General features: G+C 39.1%; 1 protein-coding gene across 1 annotated transcript in view; it reads left to right on the top strand.

Moving 5' to 3' along the window:
• The window catches only part of hmmr (hyaluronan-mediated motility receptor (RHAMM)), a 63,718-nt gene extending 45,176 nt beyond the window's left edge, over positions 1-18,542 (top strand). Inside the window, exons 14-22 of the mRNA XM_060836931.1 lie at positions 246-382; positions 3,257-3,471; positions 6,934-7,050; positions 8,860-9,018; positions 9,742-9,873; positions 11,566-11,668; positions 12,394-12,570; positions 14,640-14,802; positions 17,051-18,542. Coding sequence (XP_060692914.1) covers positions 246-382; positions 3,257-3,471; positions 6,934-7,050; positions 8,860-9,018; positions 9,742-9,873; positions 11,566-11,668; positions 12,394-12,570; positions 14,640-14,802; positions 17,051-17,070 — 1,223 coding nt within the window. The 3' untranslated portion in view covers positions 17,071-18,542. The remainder of the gene's footprint in view (positions 1-245; positions 383-3,256; positions 3,472-6,933; positions 7,051-8,859; positions 9,019-9,741; positions 9,874-11,565; positions 11,669-12,393; positions 12,571-14,639; positions 14,803-17,050) is intronic.
• Positions 18,543-19,124: the final 582 nt, after the last annotated feature.

Raw genomic sequence — 19,124 nt, 5'->3', positions numbered from 1 at the left:
CCGCTGAAGAGTGAGATAAGAGTTTTTTTTTAAAAATTCCATTAATTGCAAGTCAGCCTACGTATCTGGAACATGCTAATAGTTCAGTGTTAATAACAGAAATAGTATGTGACCTCCGTTTTACTGCAGGGAACTCCATTTGTTGACCACCACAAGGATAGAGCATTTGCTACTGTAATTATTTGATAAATAACTAATTACCTGGCACTTTATTTCCTGCCATTAATATTTTTCTTTTTCTACAGAAAGAGCAGAGGCAGAACGTAGCAGGATGGAACAAAATTCAACTAAAGAGTTGTCTGAAATGAAGGAAAAATTGAATCAAATGGAACAAGATCTGCAGCAGAACCAAGATGTGCTTTCCTCTGTCAGACAAGAAAAGGTAGAAGTTATCCAAAACTAATGTGGCTACTCTTGCTTTCTACTATACCTTATGATATATCATACTGAAATCCTGCACCAATAATCACTGTCCTCCTGGTACACTCTCTCATTTTGCTTGTTTTTTTTATTCAGTTCACTTTTCCTTTGTATCGAATGAAGTCAGTCTGGTGCCACTTAGGTGAGGGTGAAGGAACTGTAAGTCATTATGTGATATTGATTCTCATTCTTGTGTTGGGAGGACAGGTGCAGGTTTTAAACTGATAAGGTTGAGTCGTATTAGTTTTCCATGCTATATCAGAGGGGAGGCAATGAACTTGCAATTGTATCGCTAGACTGTCAATCTAAAAACTCCGGTAACCTGGATTCAAATCCCAACATGGCAGTTGATGGAATTTTAATTGAATGAAAATCTGGAATTTAAAAATCTAATGGCCAGTTGACCACTGTTGTGGATTGGCAGGGGGGTGCTGGGGTGGGTGGGGAGAGAAAAAAAATTTGGTTCACTTATGGCCTTTGAGAAAAGGAAACTCATCCTTACCTGGTCTGGCCTACATGTGACTCCAGATCCACAGCCATGTGGTCAACTCTTAACTGTCCTCTAAAATATCTAAGCAAGCCATTCAGTTATTGCTACAAAGTCTTAAAAGAATCAATAAATCCGGACAGACTACCTGGTATCAACCTTGCAATGTGAATGACAAAAACAATCCTGTTGACCCTGAAAAGTTCTCCTTTACAGTATCTGAGTATTGTCAAAATTGGACATGTTTCATAGGTCTGTCTGTAGTCTGCATAAGGTATTTTTCTGTGGATATGACAATGTCCCAGGCACTGCCGTAAACAACCCCTGGCAGGGCAGGACCAGCAGATATGACAGCACAATGATGTACAATGGAGATGGAGTTGCCCTGGGAGTCCTCAATGTTTGAGTTCAGACACAAAGAAGATTTTTATTCACCCGTGAAATTCAATTGTCACTGCCTAGGTCAGTCTTGTGACACTAAGTCCAATATGGGCAAGGAAATCTGCTGATTGCCATGATATGTCCTCCTTCAGCTAATGGATCAGTGCTTTTGTATATTGAACCACACTTGGAGGAAGAGGTATGAATATACTTGACCTAGTGAGTTTTGTGAAGATTTATAGCTCAGGTTGAGGTTCTGGATGTAAGTTTACTCGCTGAGCTGGAAGGTTTGTTTTCAGATGTTTCATAACTATACTAAGTAACATCAGTGATCCTCTGCTGAGGCATTGTTGTTATGACCCACTTTGTATTTATATGTTTAGGTTTCCTTGGGTGCTGATGTCATTCCCTGTTCTTTTTCTCAGAGGGTGGTACATGGGATGCACTTGGACCCCATTGACCACCCTCTGAGGAAAAAGAACAGGAAATGACATTACAGGAAATGGTATCACCAATTCCAGGAAAACTAAACACATCAGTAGAAAGCAGGCCATAACAACAGCGCTTCACTGGAGGATCACTGCTGATATTACTTAGTATAATGATGAAACGTCTGAAAACATACCTTCCAGCTCAGCGAGCAAACTTATATCCACATACTTGACCTCCTCACTGGTTTGCCTGCTGCAGATGTATCTATCCATGATAGTATTGGTGAGAATGACCAAATCCTGCCTTTGCATTGGTAATCCCTTCCACCAACGTTGTTTGGCACCATCCCTGGGATAAATGCAACATATTGAACATATCTAGCTACTCAAGTTTGGGCATCTATGAAGCTGTCAGCAGCAGGATCATGTTCCTACAGAACCCAACATGTCTCCTCCTATACCATTTTACCATCAAGCCTGGTTCAATGAAGAATGCAGGGGTATGCCTGGAACAGCATCAAGCATGTCTAAAAATGAGATACCAAACTGGTGAAAATTCAGTACTGATCAACTCGTGTGCCAAACAATATAAGCTCTGAAGTCCTTCTATATCCAGTCATAACTGGTGGTGAGCAATTAAAACTCACTACTTGCGGCTCCGTAAATGTCTCTATTCTTGATGAATCAGGGGCTCAGTACATCAATGCAAAAGATAAGACATTTCCAACAATCTTCAGCCTGAACAAAAAAAAAACATGAAGGTGGAGAGGTTTTATGCACGGAGCTTGTGGGGAGAGCTCTGTCCACATGTTCGTTCAACAACTCTGGGGAAAGTTTTTCTGATTATCCAGAGATTTGAAAGTTGGCCAATGGAGGACTTGAGGCTTTTTGTTTAGGTTGATGAGAGTTTCAGCTTAGTGTTTGTTTTTTTTTAAAAGATTTAAATGTTTAAGTTTTTAAAATCTTTTACGTGCTTAAATTAAAATTTGTGGGTAAAATGCTTTACAGGATTGCTTCTTTTTAGGATTAATGTCACTGAAAGCATTCAAGAGACACTGTGATGGCTAGCTGATTTAGAGAGGTGGTTACACAGCAGGATCAGTCAGATAGATGGGTGACTGTCACAAAAGGTATGAAGGTAGTACAATCATAGGTGACTTATTGAAAGTGGTTCCAATAACACACTGTCTTCAAGTTTGAAGTTTATATCTGGTAGATTATGCTTGCATAATCTTCAATACACTTTCTAAGTTTGGATTATAAAAGCATTGAGTGTCCTCCGATCCCAAGGAAAACAGTCAAGAAGACAGCTCAGCATCACAGCCTCCAGAATGGTTGTGGAATGGCAATAAATACCCAGCTAGTGACACTGATATCTCTGAACACATTTTAAAGGCAGTGCTGGAAACAGCAGGGAAATTTTCCATAGTTATTTTGGTTAGTGGTTAGTTAGCAATGAATTGATAAATCAAATGTTTCATAATTACTCTTGCTCCAATCTGTTTAGTTTATAAAAATTTGTCTGTCCCTTTTCTAGGATCTGTCTGATTCTTTGCGACAGAAGCTTGAAGCCTTCCGGGAAGAAATGACTAAGGAGAAGCTTCTGCTGGAGGAGGAACTGGAGGCTGCACTAGATGAGCTTGAACAATTGCAGCTGAAGGAAGTGGAGGCTGAGGAATTGGCCAGACGTTTGGAGGATGAGAACGAACTGCGAGCAAGAGAGCTTGCTAGGCTGCAGGAAGAGCTTGCTGAGTCAGTCTACTCATAATCTCATTCCCCATTGATTTAAAGGGAAATGTTGGGTCTACAGTGAAGCTTGGAAATTAATAGCACTTAAAAGGACTTAGATCCCTTGGTTATTTTCTAGAGAAAATTGGATTGGTTATATCTCCCTCATGGTGTTCTTTTATGCCCTTAACTGAGGTTTGTCTAATTCTTGAGTTTGCCAACTGAATGTGATTTCAATTCATTTTCTGTTCATTTTAGGTTTCCAATTCAATAGCATCGTATTCCATCAAGAGGGAATTTTTCTGATCGTGAGATCTGCATGGTGGTGCTGCTATTGTAGGGTTGCAGTGCTTGGGACATCACAATTAAATTGGGGCATTCAATGTCTTGTTACAGCTGTTAATGTTTTCAGTGGGTAGGGTTATTAGTAGCACAAAAATACCTAACATACTGGTGAAATTGAGCTGTCAGCTCTAGTTGGATATATCCCTGGATGTTGGCTGAAATTTCCTGACCATGATACCTAATCATGTAACATCCTATCTTGTGACCTCTACAAATGTTGTTTGATTTAATATTCTACTTTCCTTACCCTGTAATTAAGAATTTATTCATAGTTTTCCACCAGCAAAAGTATTCCAAGAATAAATGGGAAGAATTCCAGTCATGAATGGGCTAAAAAGGAAATTATTCTCACAATGTATTTATACCATACACCATCTCCTCATTTATCTTTGTTGCTCTGCCCCATCTGTAGCCATCTCTTGTGCTCTGTTTTGCTTGGCTGTGAAAACCTATGATTGTGTAGAGAAAGTATTCAGTCCCAGAAAGAGAGAGCAGTATTTAATACACTGCATGTTGAAAAGTGTGATGTTTATAACATAAAGTTTTGATTTCATCTTCTACCATGCATTCAACTGCATGTATTGTGTATTAAACTGTAAACGAATGGAGTGTTAAAAGTTGCCTATAATTTAGTGGATATTTGTATGTGACTTTAGTTGTGGATAAATTTTTGAAGGTGATTATAAAAGATAAGATTTATGGGCATTTAGAGCAGCAAAAATTGATTTAAGATTAGTGCAAGGAAATCATGTCTCTCAAACTTGATTGGGTTTTTTGAGGAAATTAGGTAATGTCTGAAAACAAAACTTCCAGGCTCAGCGAGCAAACTTACATCCAGAACCTCAACCTGAGCTACAAATCTTCTCAAAACTCGCTATAAGAATGATATTATCAAGCTGGTGAGGGTTCGGGAGAGATTTATCAGCGTTTTGCTGGGTGTGGAAGGTTTGAGTTATAAAGAAAGGCTGGGACTTTTTTTACAGGAGCGTAGGAGTTTATAAAATAGAGGTGTAGATAAAGTTAATGGTAGTTCTTTTTCCGAGGATCAGGGATTTCAAGACTAGGGGAAATGTTTATAAGGTGAGAGGAGAGACATTTAAAAAATACATGAGGGGCAAAGTTTTTACACAGGGTGGTTTGTGTGTGGAATGAACTTCCTACTAAAGTAGTGAATATGGAAACATATTAAAAGACATTTTGATAAATACATGAATAGGAAAGGTGGGAGGGATATGGGCCAGGAAGAGGCGGGGGGGTAAATTTTAGTTTTGGATTATGTCTGGCATGGACGTATTGGTCCAAAGAGTCAGTTTCCATGCTGTATGACTCTTAAGGTGCATTTATCTTTTATGATGCTGTAACGTACCACTCTTCCAGGTTGCCAATTATTATTTGAGATTTGAGTGTCGTCTTAATGACACAAAGATTGGTGGAGTAACAGAAAGCATAAGGGACTGTCAGAGAATACAGGAGGATATAGATAGACTGGAGAGTTGGGCGGAAACGTTGCAGATGGCTTTCAATCCATACAAATGTGAGGTGATGCATTTAGGCAAGTCTAATTCTAGAGTGAATTATACAATGAATGAAAGAGCCTTGGGAAAAGTTGATGGGCAGAGAGATCTGGGAGTGCAGGTCCATTGTACCCTGAAGGTTGCTGTACAGGTGGATAGAGTGGTCAAGAAGGCATATAGTATGCTTGCTCGGTAAAAACAAGGGCTGCAGATGCTGGAAACCAGAGTCTAGATTTGAGTGGTGCTAGAAAAGCACGCAGGTCAGGCAGCATCTGAGGAGCAGGAAAGTGTGTGCTTTTCCAGCACCACTGTAATCTAGACATATAGTATGCTTGCCTTCATCGGACGGGGTATGAGTATAAGAGCTGGCAAATCATGTTAAAATTGTACAAGATATTGGTTCGGCCGTACTTAGAATACGGTGTACAGTTCTGGTCGCCACATTACTAAAAGGATGTGGATGTTTTGGAGAGGGTGCAGAGAAGGTTTACGAGGATGTTGCTTGGTAAGGAAGATGCTAGCTATGAAGGAGGTTGAGTAGGTTAGGTTTATTTTCACTAGAAAAAAGGAGATGAGGTTTACAAAATCATGAAGGGTATAGACAGGGTGGATAGAGACCAGCTTTTACCCAGGGTGAAGGATTCAATAACGAGAGGTCATGCTTTCAAGATGAGAGGTGGAAAGTTTAAGGGGGATACACGCGGCAAATACTTCATACAGAGGGTGGTGTGTGTTTGGAATGCGTTGCCAGCAGAGGCGGTAGAGGCAGGCACGGTAGATTCATTTAAGATGCATCTGGACAGATGCATTAGTAGGTGGGGAGCAGAGGGATATAAATGCTTAGGAATTGACTAACAGGTTTAGACAGTACATTTGGATCGGCTTGGGCTTGGAGGGTCGAAGGGCCTGTTCCTGGGCAGTACATTTGCTTCTTTGTTCTATCAAAAATTATGCAAATTAAATGCTTCCACTGTACTTTGGCATGATTGTAGCCTTTTTATTTGAAAATTAAAATTCCTACAGTGAATACCCCTTTTATGTAATGTCTAGAAACTTGCAGTTTATCAGTTAGTATCCAAACAACTCAGTTTCTCCATTACAAAAACAAATTGTTGGAGGAACTCAGCAGGTCTGGCAGCATCTGTGGTGAGAAAACTTAAATGTTTTGGGTCCAGTGACCCTTGTTCAGAAGTGGTTTCCCCATATTTGACAGCAGTAAAGACTTGCTAGCTGCAATACCAAGTTAATTCTGGGTGAAAATGTCTTTCCTCAAATTCCCTCTAAATGTTCTTCCTTTCACTTCTCTTCAAAATTATGCTCCCTTGTTATTGATCCTTGGACCAAGGAGAACAGCTGCTTCCACTCTACCTTTCCATGTTCCTCATAATCTTTTAAACCTCTATCAGGTTTCTTCCCACCCCCATCCCCAGCCTTCTTTGCTTCAAAGAAAAGACTCTAGCTTACCCATCTTCTCTCCGGAGCTCCATTCCAGGCAGCATCCTGGTGAATCTCCTTTGCAGCCTCTCCAGTACAAACATATTCTTCCTATAAGTAGTGACCAGAAGCAGCATAAACCACCTAATATTTAGACCGGTGTCTAGTTTGACTTCTTTTTCTCTCTTAAAAGGAAAAATGCTGAACTGGAGAAGATTAATGAAAATCACAGTAAAATTGTCAGTCAGTTGCATGAGGAGCAGAGTAAATCGCTAAGAAAGCTGGGAGATACTGAAGCAGAATTTGAATGGTATGAGAGTATATGAACATGTATTATGTACACCAAGCGGATGTTCATTCTTGATTGGTACTTAGATTCATAGAGTCATAGAGATGTACAGCATGGAAACAATCCTTTCGGTCCAACCCAATCTAGTCCCACATGCCAGCACCCGACCCATATCCCTCCAAACCCTTCCTATTCATATACCCATCCAAATGCCAATTAAATGTTGCAATTGTACCAGCCTCCACCACTTCCTCTGGCAGCTCATTCCACACACGTACCACCCTCTGCGTGAAAAGGTTGCCCTGAGGTTTATTTTATATCTTTCATCTCTCCCCTAAACCTATGCCCTCTAGTTCTGGACTCCCTGACCCCAGGGAAAAGACTTTGCCTATTTACCCTATCCATGCCTCTCATAATTTTGTAAACCTCTATACAGTCACCCCTCCGACTCTGACGCTCCAGGAAAAACAGCCCCAGCCTGTTCAGCCTCCCCTTATAACTCAAATCGTCCAACCCTGGCAACATCCTTGTAAATCTTTTCTGAACTCTTTCACGTTTCACAACATCATCGTTCCGATAGGAAGGAGACCAGAATTGCATGCAATATTCCAACAGTGGCCTAACCAATGTCCTGTACAGCTGCAACATGACCTCCCAACTCCTGTACTTCATACTCTGACCAATAAAGGAAAGCATACCAAACACTGCCTTCACTATCCTATCTACCTGCGACTCCACTTTCAAGGAGCTCTGAACCTGCACTCCAAGGTCTTTCTTTTTTTCAGCAACACTCCTAGGACCTTAGCATATCCTGTCCTGCAATTTATTCAGCAAATTTTTTGTACTGTCACGGTGTTTGAATGTCACATTGATTCCCTGTATAAAACTTTTTTTTTTAAACAGTCACAGCAGAATCTTATTAATTTTAAAACTTTTTTTTTGTTTTTCCATGTGATGAAGTTCGTAATGAGTTTCATTTTGTGGTTTGTTGGGAAGTGTAGAATCATATAACACAAATGAGAGCCTTTGCCCCATCAAGTTTGTACTGCTGATAGTACACTGCTATCTACACTAGTCCCACTTTTCAGTAGTAGTCCGTTAACCTTGAATGTTATGACATTTCCAAGTACTTTTTTAAATGTGGTGAGGTTTTCCACCTTAACTACTTTCCTAGACAGTACATTACAGGCACCCGCTAGGTGTGCCTCAAGTGCCATTTTCCTCAAGTGCCATCTTAAACCCCCTGCTTTTCACTTCAAAATTATGACCCTTTGTTTTGATTCTTTGACAAAGGGGAACAGCTGCTTTCATTTACCCTGTCTATGCCTCTCATAAGCTTCACCATCTCTATCCCCCTTTCGCCTCCAAAAATGGCCTTCCCTGACCTTCTCTACTCTAAAGTATACAACCCGAGCTTATCCAACCTCTCTTCATAATTGACATTCTCTGTCCCAGGGAACATCTTGGTGGATCTCCTTTGCATCCCCTCCAGTGTAATCACATCTTTCTATAATGTGACTAGATTTGCATACAGTACTCCAACTACCCCATCATGACCTCCCTGCTTTTATAATATATGCCATGACTGATCAGGGCAAGTGCTCTGGCTGTGCTATTAATCTGACTGCCACCTGCAGAGATTTGTGCACAAGCATCCCAAGATCCCTCTGTTCCTCTGAACTTCCTATTATCCTGTTATTCATGGAGTACTCCTTCATCTTGTTCCTTCTTCCCTTCTGTATTTTAGTGTGCTGAGGAAACGCATTGTGCAGTTTGCAACTGATGAAATTTTCTGTTGAGGAATACTAACTTTCTGTAACGTTTGTTTAGCTATAAATTATCTGTTACAAAGGAGCTGGGGTGCCTCCAAGACAGCAACTCTACACTGACAAAGCAAGTTGCAGAGTTACTCAATGAAGCCAAGGACATGCAGCAGCAGTTAACAGATGTTCAGCTTTCTAAAGAAAAAGCAAAAGAAGAGTATGCAAGGTATACCGTTCAATATTGCCATGTTAATGTTAATTCAGATCCCATAAGTTAAAATTTAAGGATTTCACCAGTCATGTATACTCTGGTATTTGTGCAGTGTGCCCATTGATACCTACAAATTTCAATTGAGCTTGTGTAACATTTACGCAGCATAAAATATGTAGATATTATCTAATAAATATTGCCATGCATTCTGCTTTTTTAATGTTATGAGCATGCTTGATTTGCACATCCCTCTCTCGCACCCATACTTAAAAAAAACACTCAACAACTCCGATTGGTAGACATTCCTTTTATGTTGCTATGCTATATATAGCAACTACGTAGTGAGCTTTTTGATTCTTGTATAAGTACATATTGACTTTTTACTTTAATTGTTCATTTACACCATTTAACATAAATTGTCATGTAAATCAGGACTTGGGCCCTGACTTAACTTCGTAACAAAGGTACATTTGTTTGGTAGCTATGGGAATACAGCTTGCTGTTTAAGTAGTGAACCCCAGATTGTGAATAGTTTCAGTAATGTATATACAATATTGAAGAATTAATTTAGAAGTTAAATTTTAAAGCATCTAACCTACTGCAATGCAAATAACTTCTATTTTACCTGCTTTATAGAACAGAAAGACTAGCTACCAGTTTTTGATGATCTCAGTCACTGCAAAATTATCTTGATGTTAATGAAAGTGGAATTCCTTTTTCTATTCCTCTTCTCCAAAGAATGCTACTGGAAGTACAAACAAAGCTAGCTCAAAAGGATGCTGAAGTTAGAAAGTTGGATGAAGCTTGTAACCTGAGAGTAATTGAACTTCTGGAACAAAACAAGGCATGCCAGGAGGTGGAGAAACAGAGGTACAAATGGAATGTTCAATTAATTTTGCAATATGTGGTGATCCTCTGGGTTTAGAAAGCATCGTGGTTGGGCTGTATATCCAGTCAGTTCTGAAATTCCAGTAGTAGTCGTTTATTTGCCCTCTTCAAATTGATCATTGTAATTTAAAGAAGGGTATGGTGAATTCACGTGCTTGATCATCAACTGATTTTCTTTACAAACTGGACAAGCTTAATGAAAGATTCCAGTGTTAAAAAGGATATACTGAGACTATTCTGGGGTGCTAGTGTGTTAGTAAGACCATGAAGATGAATATTTGAGATAAAATGTGAAAATGACTTTGCAAGACAGTTGGCTAGGGAGCATCACTGGGACACCCGCACCAATCAACCACACTGCCCTGTGGTCCAACATTTCAACTCCCACTCCCACTCTGCCAAGGACATGGAGATCCTGGGCCTCCTTCACCGCCGCTCCCTCACCACCAGACGCCTGGAGGAAGAACGTCTCATCTTCTGCCTCGGAACACTTCAACCCCAGGGCATCAATGTGGGCTTCAACAGTTTCCTCATTTTTCCCTTCCCCCACCTTACCCCAGTTCCAAACTTCCAGCTCCGAACTGTCCCCATGACTTGTCCTACCTGCCTCTGGATTAGTGGTGCTGGAAGAGCACAGCAGTTCAGGCAGCATCCGAGGTTTAGCAGTAAAATCGATGTTTTGGGCAAAAGCCAGTCGTCAGGAATACCTGCCTGCCTACCTGCCTATATTCTTCTTCAATCTATCCACTCCCCCCTCCCCCCTGACCGACCACCTTCATGCCCTCCCCCACTCACCTATTGTACTCTATGCTACTTTCTCTCCACCCCCACTCTCCTCTCATTTATCTCTCCACCCTTCAGGCACTCTGCCTATATTCCAGATGAAGGGCTTTTGCCTGAAACTTCGATTTTATTGCTCCTCAGATGCTGCCTGAACTGCTGTGCTTTTCCAACACCACTAATCCAGAATCTGGTTTCCAGCATCTGCAGTCATTTGTTTTTACCTAGCTTGAATAAAATGACTTGTGGCCTGAATATATTCCCAGCGCTTCAAGAATGTTGGAAGTAATACCCACTGATGAATTGGTATTTCAAGATAGAAGTTCATAAATTAATATTGTGGGCATTAAGATCACCCAAGAAATGGATAGCTTTTAACTTGGTTCTGTAACTTTTCAGACCACACTACCAACATTGAGTAGTACCTCACTTGCGTTTCTGGTCTGTATATAGTCCTACTCGTTAAGCATAAATGATTCTGACCATAAAGAATTCATATTTCTGACTTCATAATTGAGACCACTGCTTTACAACAGGAGAAATTGAATTTCAGTCCTTTGCATGCTTTATGTTATTTACAGAATCTTCAGTTGTTTAATGTATGCAAATACTAGGTCTAAATTAAGCATTTGAAAGTGAGACTTTATACTTTCCTCCTCAACTTTAACTGGTGTCCATTCCTATTGGGGATTCAGTCTTTGAGCAGTGCTTGAGATTTTTTATATTTGGCAAGGGTAGTAAAAATGTATGGTGTTGTATTCTTCTGAGGTGTATTTCATAGAAGCCTGCTTTATTATTGTTATATCTGAGTAATTGGTTTCAACTTTATGAAGTTGAGAAGTTTAGTTGAACATGCGGGTTGTTCATCATTTGAATTGCTTGCTTCTGTTGCAGCACTGATACTGTGGGTGAGGATGTGGTAGCAGAACTAAAAGCTGAAATACAAAAATGGCAAGTGCTTTATGAAGAATTGCATAACAAGGTCAAACCTTTCCAGGTACATTCGCTGTCATAACTTTTGCTTTTGCGGTATCCATTTAGTGTTAATTTTTCCTTAATCTAATTCAAAAAATGCCAAGCATTCATTGGGAAAAACTTGTTGTTATTTAACAATCCTACATAAATAACTGTTCCTAATGAATTGTAGAGTAGCTCAGTTCAGTCATTCAACTGAAGGCTGACTAGTATTCAACTAGTGTTCAAACTATTCGGGAGTGCACAACCTTTAGTAGCTTCTCAGCTTTGGACCATGGACATCAGATACCTGCGTGCTAGTGTTGTGGAGCCTGCAGACATCTAATTGTCATTTTGTTTTGACATTGTGTAGAAACTTGGTTTTGGCTTTAAATTGGTTAACTATATAAGTATGCCCACTATCCTGCACTGTTGACTTGCAATGGGTCCCGCTCTGAGTCCGTTCACAAGTCAGAACACAGTGTAGGGCAATATAAGCAGCTACTCATAAGTACAGGAAATGTTTGTATGTTGGTTTTTAAATTACACCCCTAAATAAGATTGCGTTTGTAAGTACTTACATTTGTAAATCACATGTTCATAATGTGAAACTCTCCAGGAAGCTGTTGCGGGTTTGTTTTGTCCTTTGTCATTTGGTACATCTTGTGGTTTGTAATGTGCAAAATGTATTCCTTTACTTGGATGTTAAGTTGGCAACATGCTTGATGTAAAATTGCTGGTGGACTTGATCTGTCTTCATACGAATAGGAGCAGCTTGACTCATTTGAAAGGGAAAAGAATTCCCTCCTCAATGAACATGGAGCTACACAGGAAGAGCTGAATAAGCTGAATGAAGCTTATGCCAAATTGCTTGGTCATCAAAATCAGAAACAGAAGATTAAACATGTAATGAAGCTGAAGCAGGAAAATGTGGAGCTGAAACAGGTATGCAGTTTTAATTTTGTGCTAATAACTGATCCAAGTAACCTCAACTCAGTGAGAAAACTTACATCCAGGATCTCAACCTGAGCTTCAAATCTTCTCAAAACTCATGAAGTAACCTGTGCTAAAATATCGATATAGACTAGCATTTCCAACTGGGACACTCTCTATTCCTTCAGCTCCCACATGAAGAGAAGAGTTAATTTTGCTGGTTTTCAACACCTTTTGAATTTTTCAGAGCATATAGAATTTGATCCTGGCTTCTATCTCTGAATTTAGAGGAACAATTGTACTGTAGTATTGAGTTAACTGTGACTTCTTGATGGGTTCAGTAGGATGGGACTGGATGGGTGGTTTCATTTTACAACAGATCATCACAGTGGAAGGATAGGAGCTCAACGGTATTTATTACATAAGACAGGAACTCTCAATATGTGGATAATGTATTGGCATGGATTGATTGATTAACACAGACAGTCGTGATTAAGGAACATCTTTCAGATTGTAAAGACAATAACTAGTGGAATGCTTAAAGGATCAGTCCTTGGGCCTCAGTTAGGTATTATATATATTGGAGGATTTCTGATCAACAATGGCGTACAAGCCTTAGGGTTGCACACCTCTGGAGCAGGTGGAATTTGAACACAGGCCTTCTGGTCCTTGGGCAGGGGCACTATCACTGCACCATAAGAGGGGCCTCATGAAATAATTAAGATGAAAAGATTTAATTGTCGTCCTCGGAGATGAGCTAGCTAGACACCAGCCTGAAGATTCTCACTAACTTGACCATATGGGCAGCAATAGAATGAAATGTTTGATAGCGTTCTTATATGCAGTGATGGTGTCCCTTGTCTCTGACCCAGCAGACCTGGATTCAAGTTCCAACTGCTCCAGCAGCTTGTCATATTTTCTAATCAACTTGTTCGAAGAAGTTATCTGGAGTGACTTGTTCAAGATAAAATAATTAGAGACATTTGTATACAGTTTGTACAGTTTACAGTTTGTTCCACAGTTTTTTTTTGTGGAAGACACACATTGTCGTGTTGTAAGTTATCTAGATTTATTTGAAACTTGTTGAATGTCTGTCTGAATGTAAAATTAGCCTGAATGTAAAATTCCTGAACACTCCATTCCTGATTCCGCTTTCAGTTTCCAAACTGCTGCAGCCTAAAGTTAATTTCAAGACTCTAGATCTGCTGAGCTACAAAGTTCAAAATCCATCAAGAGAGTGCTTTATATTCCAAGGAGTGGGTACCAATGTATTCCACCTCCAGTCCTTGTTTCATCGTAATGCTTCAATTAATACTATCAGTCTAGCCAATTGGCAGCCTTTGGAGGTTAGCCATGCACCAAGTACCTTTTCCTACTGTTGATGAAGTAGCTTCTTTACCTTCTCCAAGGTTTCATCTACTCAGTTGATCTTGAGATCCCAAATTCAGAGCATGGATGCTGTATATGTGTTCAATAAGAAGATTAAATTCCTTTTAATACACTGAAGCAATGGATTAAAACTGCTGCTTTGCATGTTCTGCTTAAAATAAGATCAGTTACAATTCTGAACCACTACCAGTACCATTTTTAGTCTCTCACTAATTTTAGTAAAATACTCCTTGAAAACGTTTGTGAGGTAAATTTACCTGTACTGCCCAAGTACATTTTAAATGTAAAGTTCTTAATTACTCTTAATAATGACAACAAAATACACTCCACCTTTAGTGTTGCCATTTTATCATCAAACCCCACCTAGATTAAAGTTCATGTTTGTATACTATGTTTTGATTACATGGCTAATAGTGTCTGCGACTTTTAAAGCTGATGAATGCAATTAGCCACATGCCAGGGCACGAGCTACAATATTACTAGTGAGAAGACCATTGGTAGAAGCATACTTTCTTCATTGAAACCTTTTGTTGTCAGTTTCTTGCCCTATTTTGGCAATTTTCTCGATCAGTCGGCTTGTGAAATGGTACTGATATTTTGGATTTTGACTTGCATTTCCTATGAATCACTTGGAAAGAGCAGAGATTTCACTTGTGCAAGTAAATATTTGATCAAGTTGTTCTACCTGGCAGGAGCTGGCAAAACTTCGAGCCCAGCTGTCCAAGGACAAGCTGACTGAGCAAAAGTGTCAAGAGCAACGTTGCAAGGCACAAGGTGTCAAACGGTTTGATCCTGCCAAAGCTTTCAAACATTCGGTGAAGGAGAATATTGCTCCTACAACACCACTGAGAGAAGGTAAACTACGTGCAGATGTTTTTGTGGGGCTTTGTTCAATTTAACTGCTTTCTTGGAGAATGGGACATTCAAATAGTAGGGCATTTTAAATACATAATTAGGCTTTGTACGTTGCATTGGCATACAATGCTGGGTTTATTTGTCGGTGTAGGATAGGCATTGGCTAGCGGGTTTTCATATCATTAGACAAAGGTGAGAGGAGGCATAATGTGACATTTTTATGGTGTTGAGACCAAATTCCCTCCCATTTCCTCCCTTCAACAGAGGAAAGACATAATTGTGGATGAACAATACTCAAATAAAAGTGAAAACTTTAATCTCCTACTGCTTTTAGCGGGCTGTAGTGATGCCTAGAGCCTCTGCTGACCAATATGCTTCCCTGTTGCCTGAATGATCTTTCTTGAATTACAATTTTTTTTTGCCTATTCCTGTTTTGATGATGGATATTTGCTGGGTTGTACAGGGTACAATGTTATTAGTTAACATGTAGCCACTCAATTATTAGCAGGTTGGGTGTAAACTGTCAAGTGAGTATGTTCAATACATAGTCTTGAACTGGTATTAAATCTGTATTCATTTAGCTAAGTTGTCCACCAGTCCTTAATTAATTGTGGATGAGGGAGAGAAAGTCATTGTAAGCTGGATAAACTGCTTGAAATCAGTTGAGCTTGAGTTTCAAACTAACAATCAAAGAGGACTGGCCGTCTGACTGGACTCAACCACCCGAGGGTAATCTACCCCATTTTCTAAATAGATGATGAATTTGAAGGGCAAGATCTGTTTGAAATGTTGCCAAAGGCATTTGATTGTTTTCTAGTCCATTCAGTCCCTTATGCCTTTCTCCACCTGGGAGGCATCCTTTCTGCATCTACCTTGTCCAATCCCTGAGAATTGTGAATTTTGTAAATTTCAGTGAAGTTTCTCTTCATTCTTTAAAATTGTAGAGAATAGTCTCCTTGATCTCTTTTTGTAGGACAGTTCTGCCATCCTGGGGATTAGTTTGGTGAACCTCTACTTTGTCTGTATGGCAAATATATTTTCCTTAGGCTAAGGGACCAACATTGCATCTATTACTCCACATGCAATCTCTCCAGGGTGCAATGCAGTTACACAAGATATCTTTATTCCTGTGTTCAAAGCCTCTTGCAATAAAGGCTAACGCATTTGCTTTCTAATAGCATGCTGCATCTGCATGCCAACTTTTAATGATTCATGAACATGTGCATCCAGGTCCTTTATAGCCATCAACACTTCCCAATTTCTTGCCATTTTAATAAATACTGTGCACCTCTATTCCACATACTAAGGTAGTTCACACTTATCCACATTCTATTCCATCTGCCATGGTCTTGCCAACTCCACCTGTCTCAATCCCCTTGAAACTTAATGGGAGCTACAAAAAAATTGTTCGGCACCTTCTGGGCAAAGATAGTTTATTTTTTTTACTGGTGCATCTGCTGATTAACCAAATTGATCAGTTTTCTAGTGCTAGCATAAGACCTGTTCTCATGTGCAAATAATTTCTGTAGACCAAGGTCAAAGTGATGAGAATATTCATTCAGGAGCACAGAAATGTGTTTATAATCACTCTTGATATTTGTTTGAAGGATTATAAGATTTTTACATGAATTATGAAATAATTGGTCACATTAATTGTCAAACGTTTTGCAGATTTATGTTGTCTTTCTAGGATAAGAGAGTTGGATGAATGAAATGAGCGAGTGAAAGCAGAAACAAAGCAGCTTTTTGATTACCCTGTCTCATTGTCTTCTGCTCCATTATAACTGTCTGATTCTGTGATATTCCCAAACTGCGTTTTCCACAATTCAGTCTTTAAGTGGAATCTGACAGTCTGTTTAATGTTAAGTAGTACTGGTGTTTGGGCCTATTAGTGAGGATAAGCCAACTCTTTTTTTCATGAGTCGATGCAGGCAGGGTGCTAAATAGTCAGGTCATGTGCTAGGTCATTTGTCTTTGAGCAGGTAAGCATTAATATGCTTGTTTCTTCTAAAAATATTTGGTTAAGCATTAACTTAATTTTCTGTTCTCATGATGGATTGCAATGTATTTTGAACAATTCTAAATTTCAGTTTAATCTAATTTCTTACCAAACAATGGAGAAATTTCAGTTATGTTTTTGGTAAAATGTCACCAGTACATGTATGAATTCCAACTGCTTGTTATAATACTTCATAGTTTAATATTTGCTGTGGCATTTGTGTGAATCATATTTATTTTTATTTTGCAGGGAGCACGAATATTCTTTAAGCCATGCAGTTCTGATTCCAAGTCTCCATACATTTTTAGTGTGATGAGATTCTGGTAATGTTACCCTGGATCAAATAGCTTATATTCACCAAGAATGGGTTAAAGAGAATACTCACATCATAACTCAAAGTAGATCATTGTAAACCATTGAAATTGTCTTGTTGCAGTGATTTTTTAAAAAATGTTATCCTCCCCTGCCTTTTTAAAATTCAAATATGGATTTATAAATAAATTGTTTAGATTATGTAAATTATTTTATGGATGTTTGTTTAACCTCATGAACCTATACATTGGCATTGATTTGTAAATAGTTCTGTTGGATTTTCTGATCAGGTGACAATCAATATACAGAAGAACCAACAGTTCTGGTTTCTCAAACTCCTTATGAAGAAAAAAGTAATTTGCAAGCAGCTGGGTTGTTTGCAAAAGGAGCAGCAGATAAAGAAATCTATTATTGTAATTGTACACTGTGGTTACTCTGCAATAACCCCCATGCCACCTCACAGATCCACATAAAATAAGATTTTTTTTTACAAAGGGTAACTTTCTTGCAAGTAACGTGTGAGAGACCATTGTTGTTGTGTCGCTAAAGTCTTACCAGACCACCATTAGAGAGAGGAGCGACTGGTGGTGATTTAACCAAGGCCACCAGACCTCTGGTGAAGGAAGAGGTTGAGAAGGAGAGTCCTTCATGGTATCCTCAAACTGGAGATGGGAATTGACCCCACGCTGTTGGCATCTCACTGCTCTGCAAACCAATGATCCTGCCAACTGAGCTAAACTGATTCCCAGTGAGAGACTAGTCATTGTGAATTTTAGCATCATGCACATTGAATATATATTCAACTTGTAAGGGAAATAAAGATTTGAAACTTTGTCAGAATGAAGACCATTACCTTAACAGACTTAATTAAAACAAGGACCATCAATTGGACCCATTGATAACCGAATCTCCAAAGATCTGGGTAGTACTTGAAGTGACTGAACATAAAACTTCAAGAGATCTTGTTAGCAACAGTGCAAACTTAGCTTATTAATAAAATATTTAACTGTAGCAAATAATAAATCTTTAAGTAGGAAGACACTGGTCCATTGTTTTAAGTATTTGCAGGATCTTTATTTGGGTAGCATTCAATATTGCAATATAATTGCCAGCTTATTTTGTGATGCAAGCAGTGAGGTTAAGAGACTTGATGTGGTTCCCCAACACGCAGTCTGAATTGTAATTGAGTCACTCCAAAGGCTTCCCAATTGTTTGGAAGTTGTCAAAGGGTGCAGACGATGATCCTGTTTTCAATGCAACTATTTTAATAGCAGTTAGGAACTGAACTTGAGACTTGCAGTTGAATATTTGAAAAAATTGTATCTTTTGGTGTTTAACATTGTAAATATGTAACGCTTTAAGTTACAACCTTGGATAGTGAATGGTCAGAATGACACTGATGTACAAAAAGAATTGGATGTGAAAATAAAGCTGGATTCATTCCACTTTGAGGGATCTCTGCTCTGTCATGTTCCATTCCGGAGAGGATCAACATTAGTTATTTACACAGATAAAATTCCTTCATGTAATAAACTCTCAGTACTAAGCAGTAACTTGCTAATGATTACCTAAAGTTTTTAAAATTTATAAGAACACTATTCTGAGTTTAATATTAGTTTATCTCACATCTAACAGCTTCCCTTTACTCTCCGGCTTTTGAACATTCTTAGTACATGCGTACAGGAAAGTTGGATGACTAACTATTGTCCCTGAGTTCTAGTGAACAGCGTGGCAGAGAGGTGTCAATCCTTTCAGTACCTTGGTCTTTGCAAAATCGTACTAATAGTCATAATCAACAGAATTGATTGTTTACCTAGGAACCATTAACATCATTTTTTCATGTAAGGGACTTAACCCTAAAGGGGTGTTACACTTCTGATTGTGGGTGAGGAGTGTTAGCATGGCTCCGATGATGCTCTCAAGTCTGTCATGCTGTTGTAGGAATGGAATGCACTCCATAAGTGAAGCTTATAACCTCGGGTTTCACTTCAGAGTCATGTTGAATTCCTGA

The sequence above is a fragment of the Hemiscyllium ocellatum genome, chromosome 16, assembly GCF_020745735.1.
Source record: "Hemiscyllium ocellatum isolate sHemOce1 chromosome 16, sHemOce1.pat.X.cur, whole genome shotgun sequence".
In the NCBI taxonomy this organism is placed as follows: Eukaryota; Metazoa; Chordata; class Chondrichthyes; order Orectolobiformes; family Hemiscylliidae; genus Hemiscyllium; species Hemiscyllium ocellatum.
This window is presented reverse-complemented; position numbering and strand designations above follow the sequence as displayed.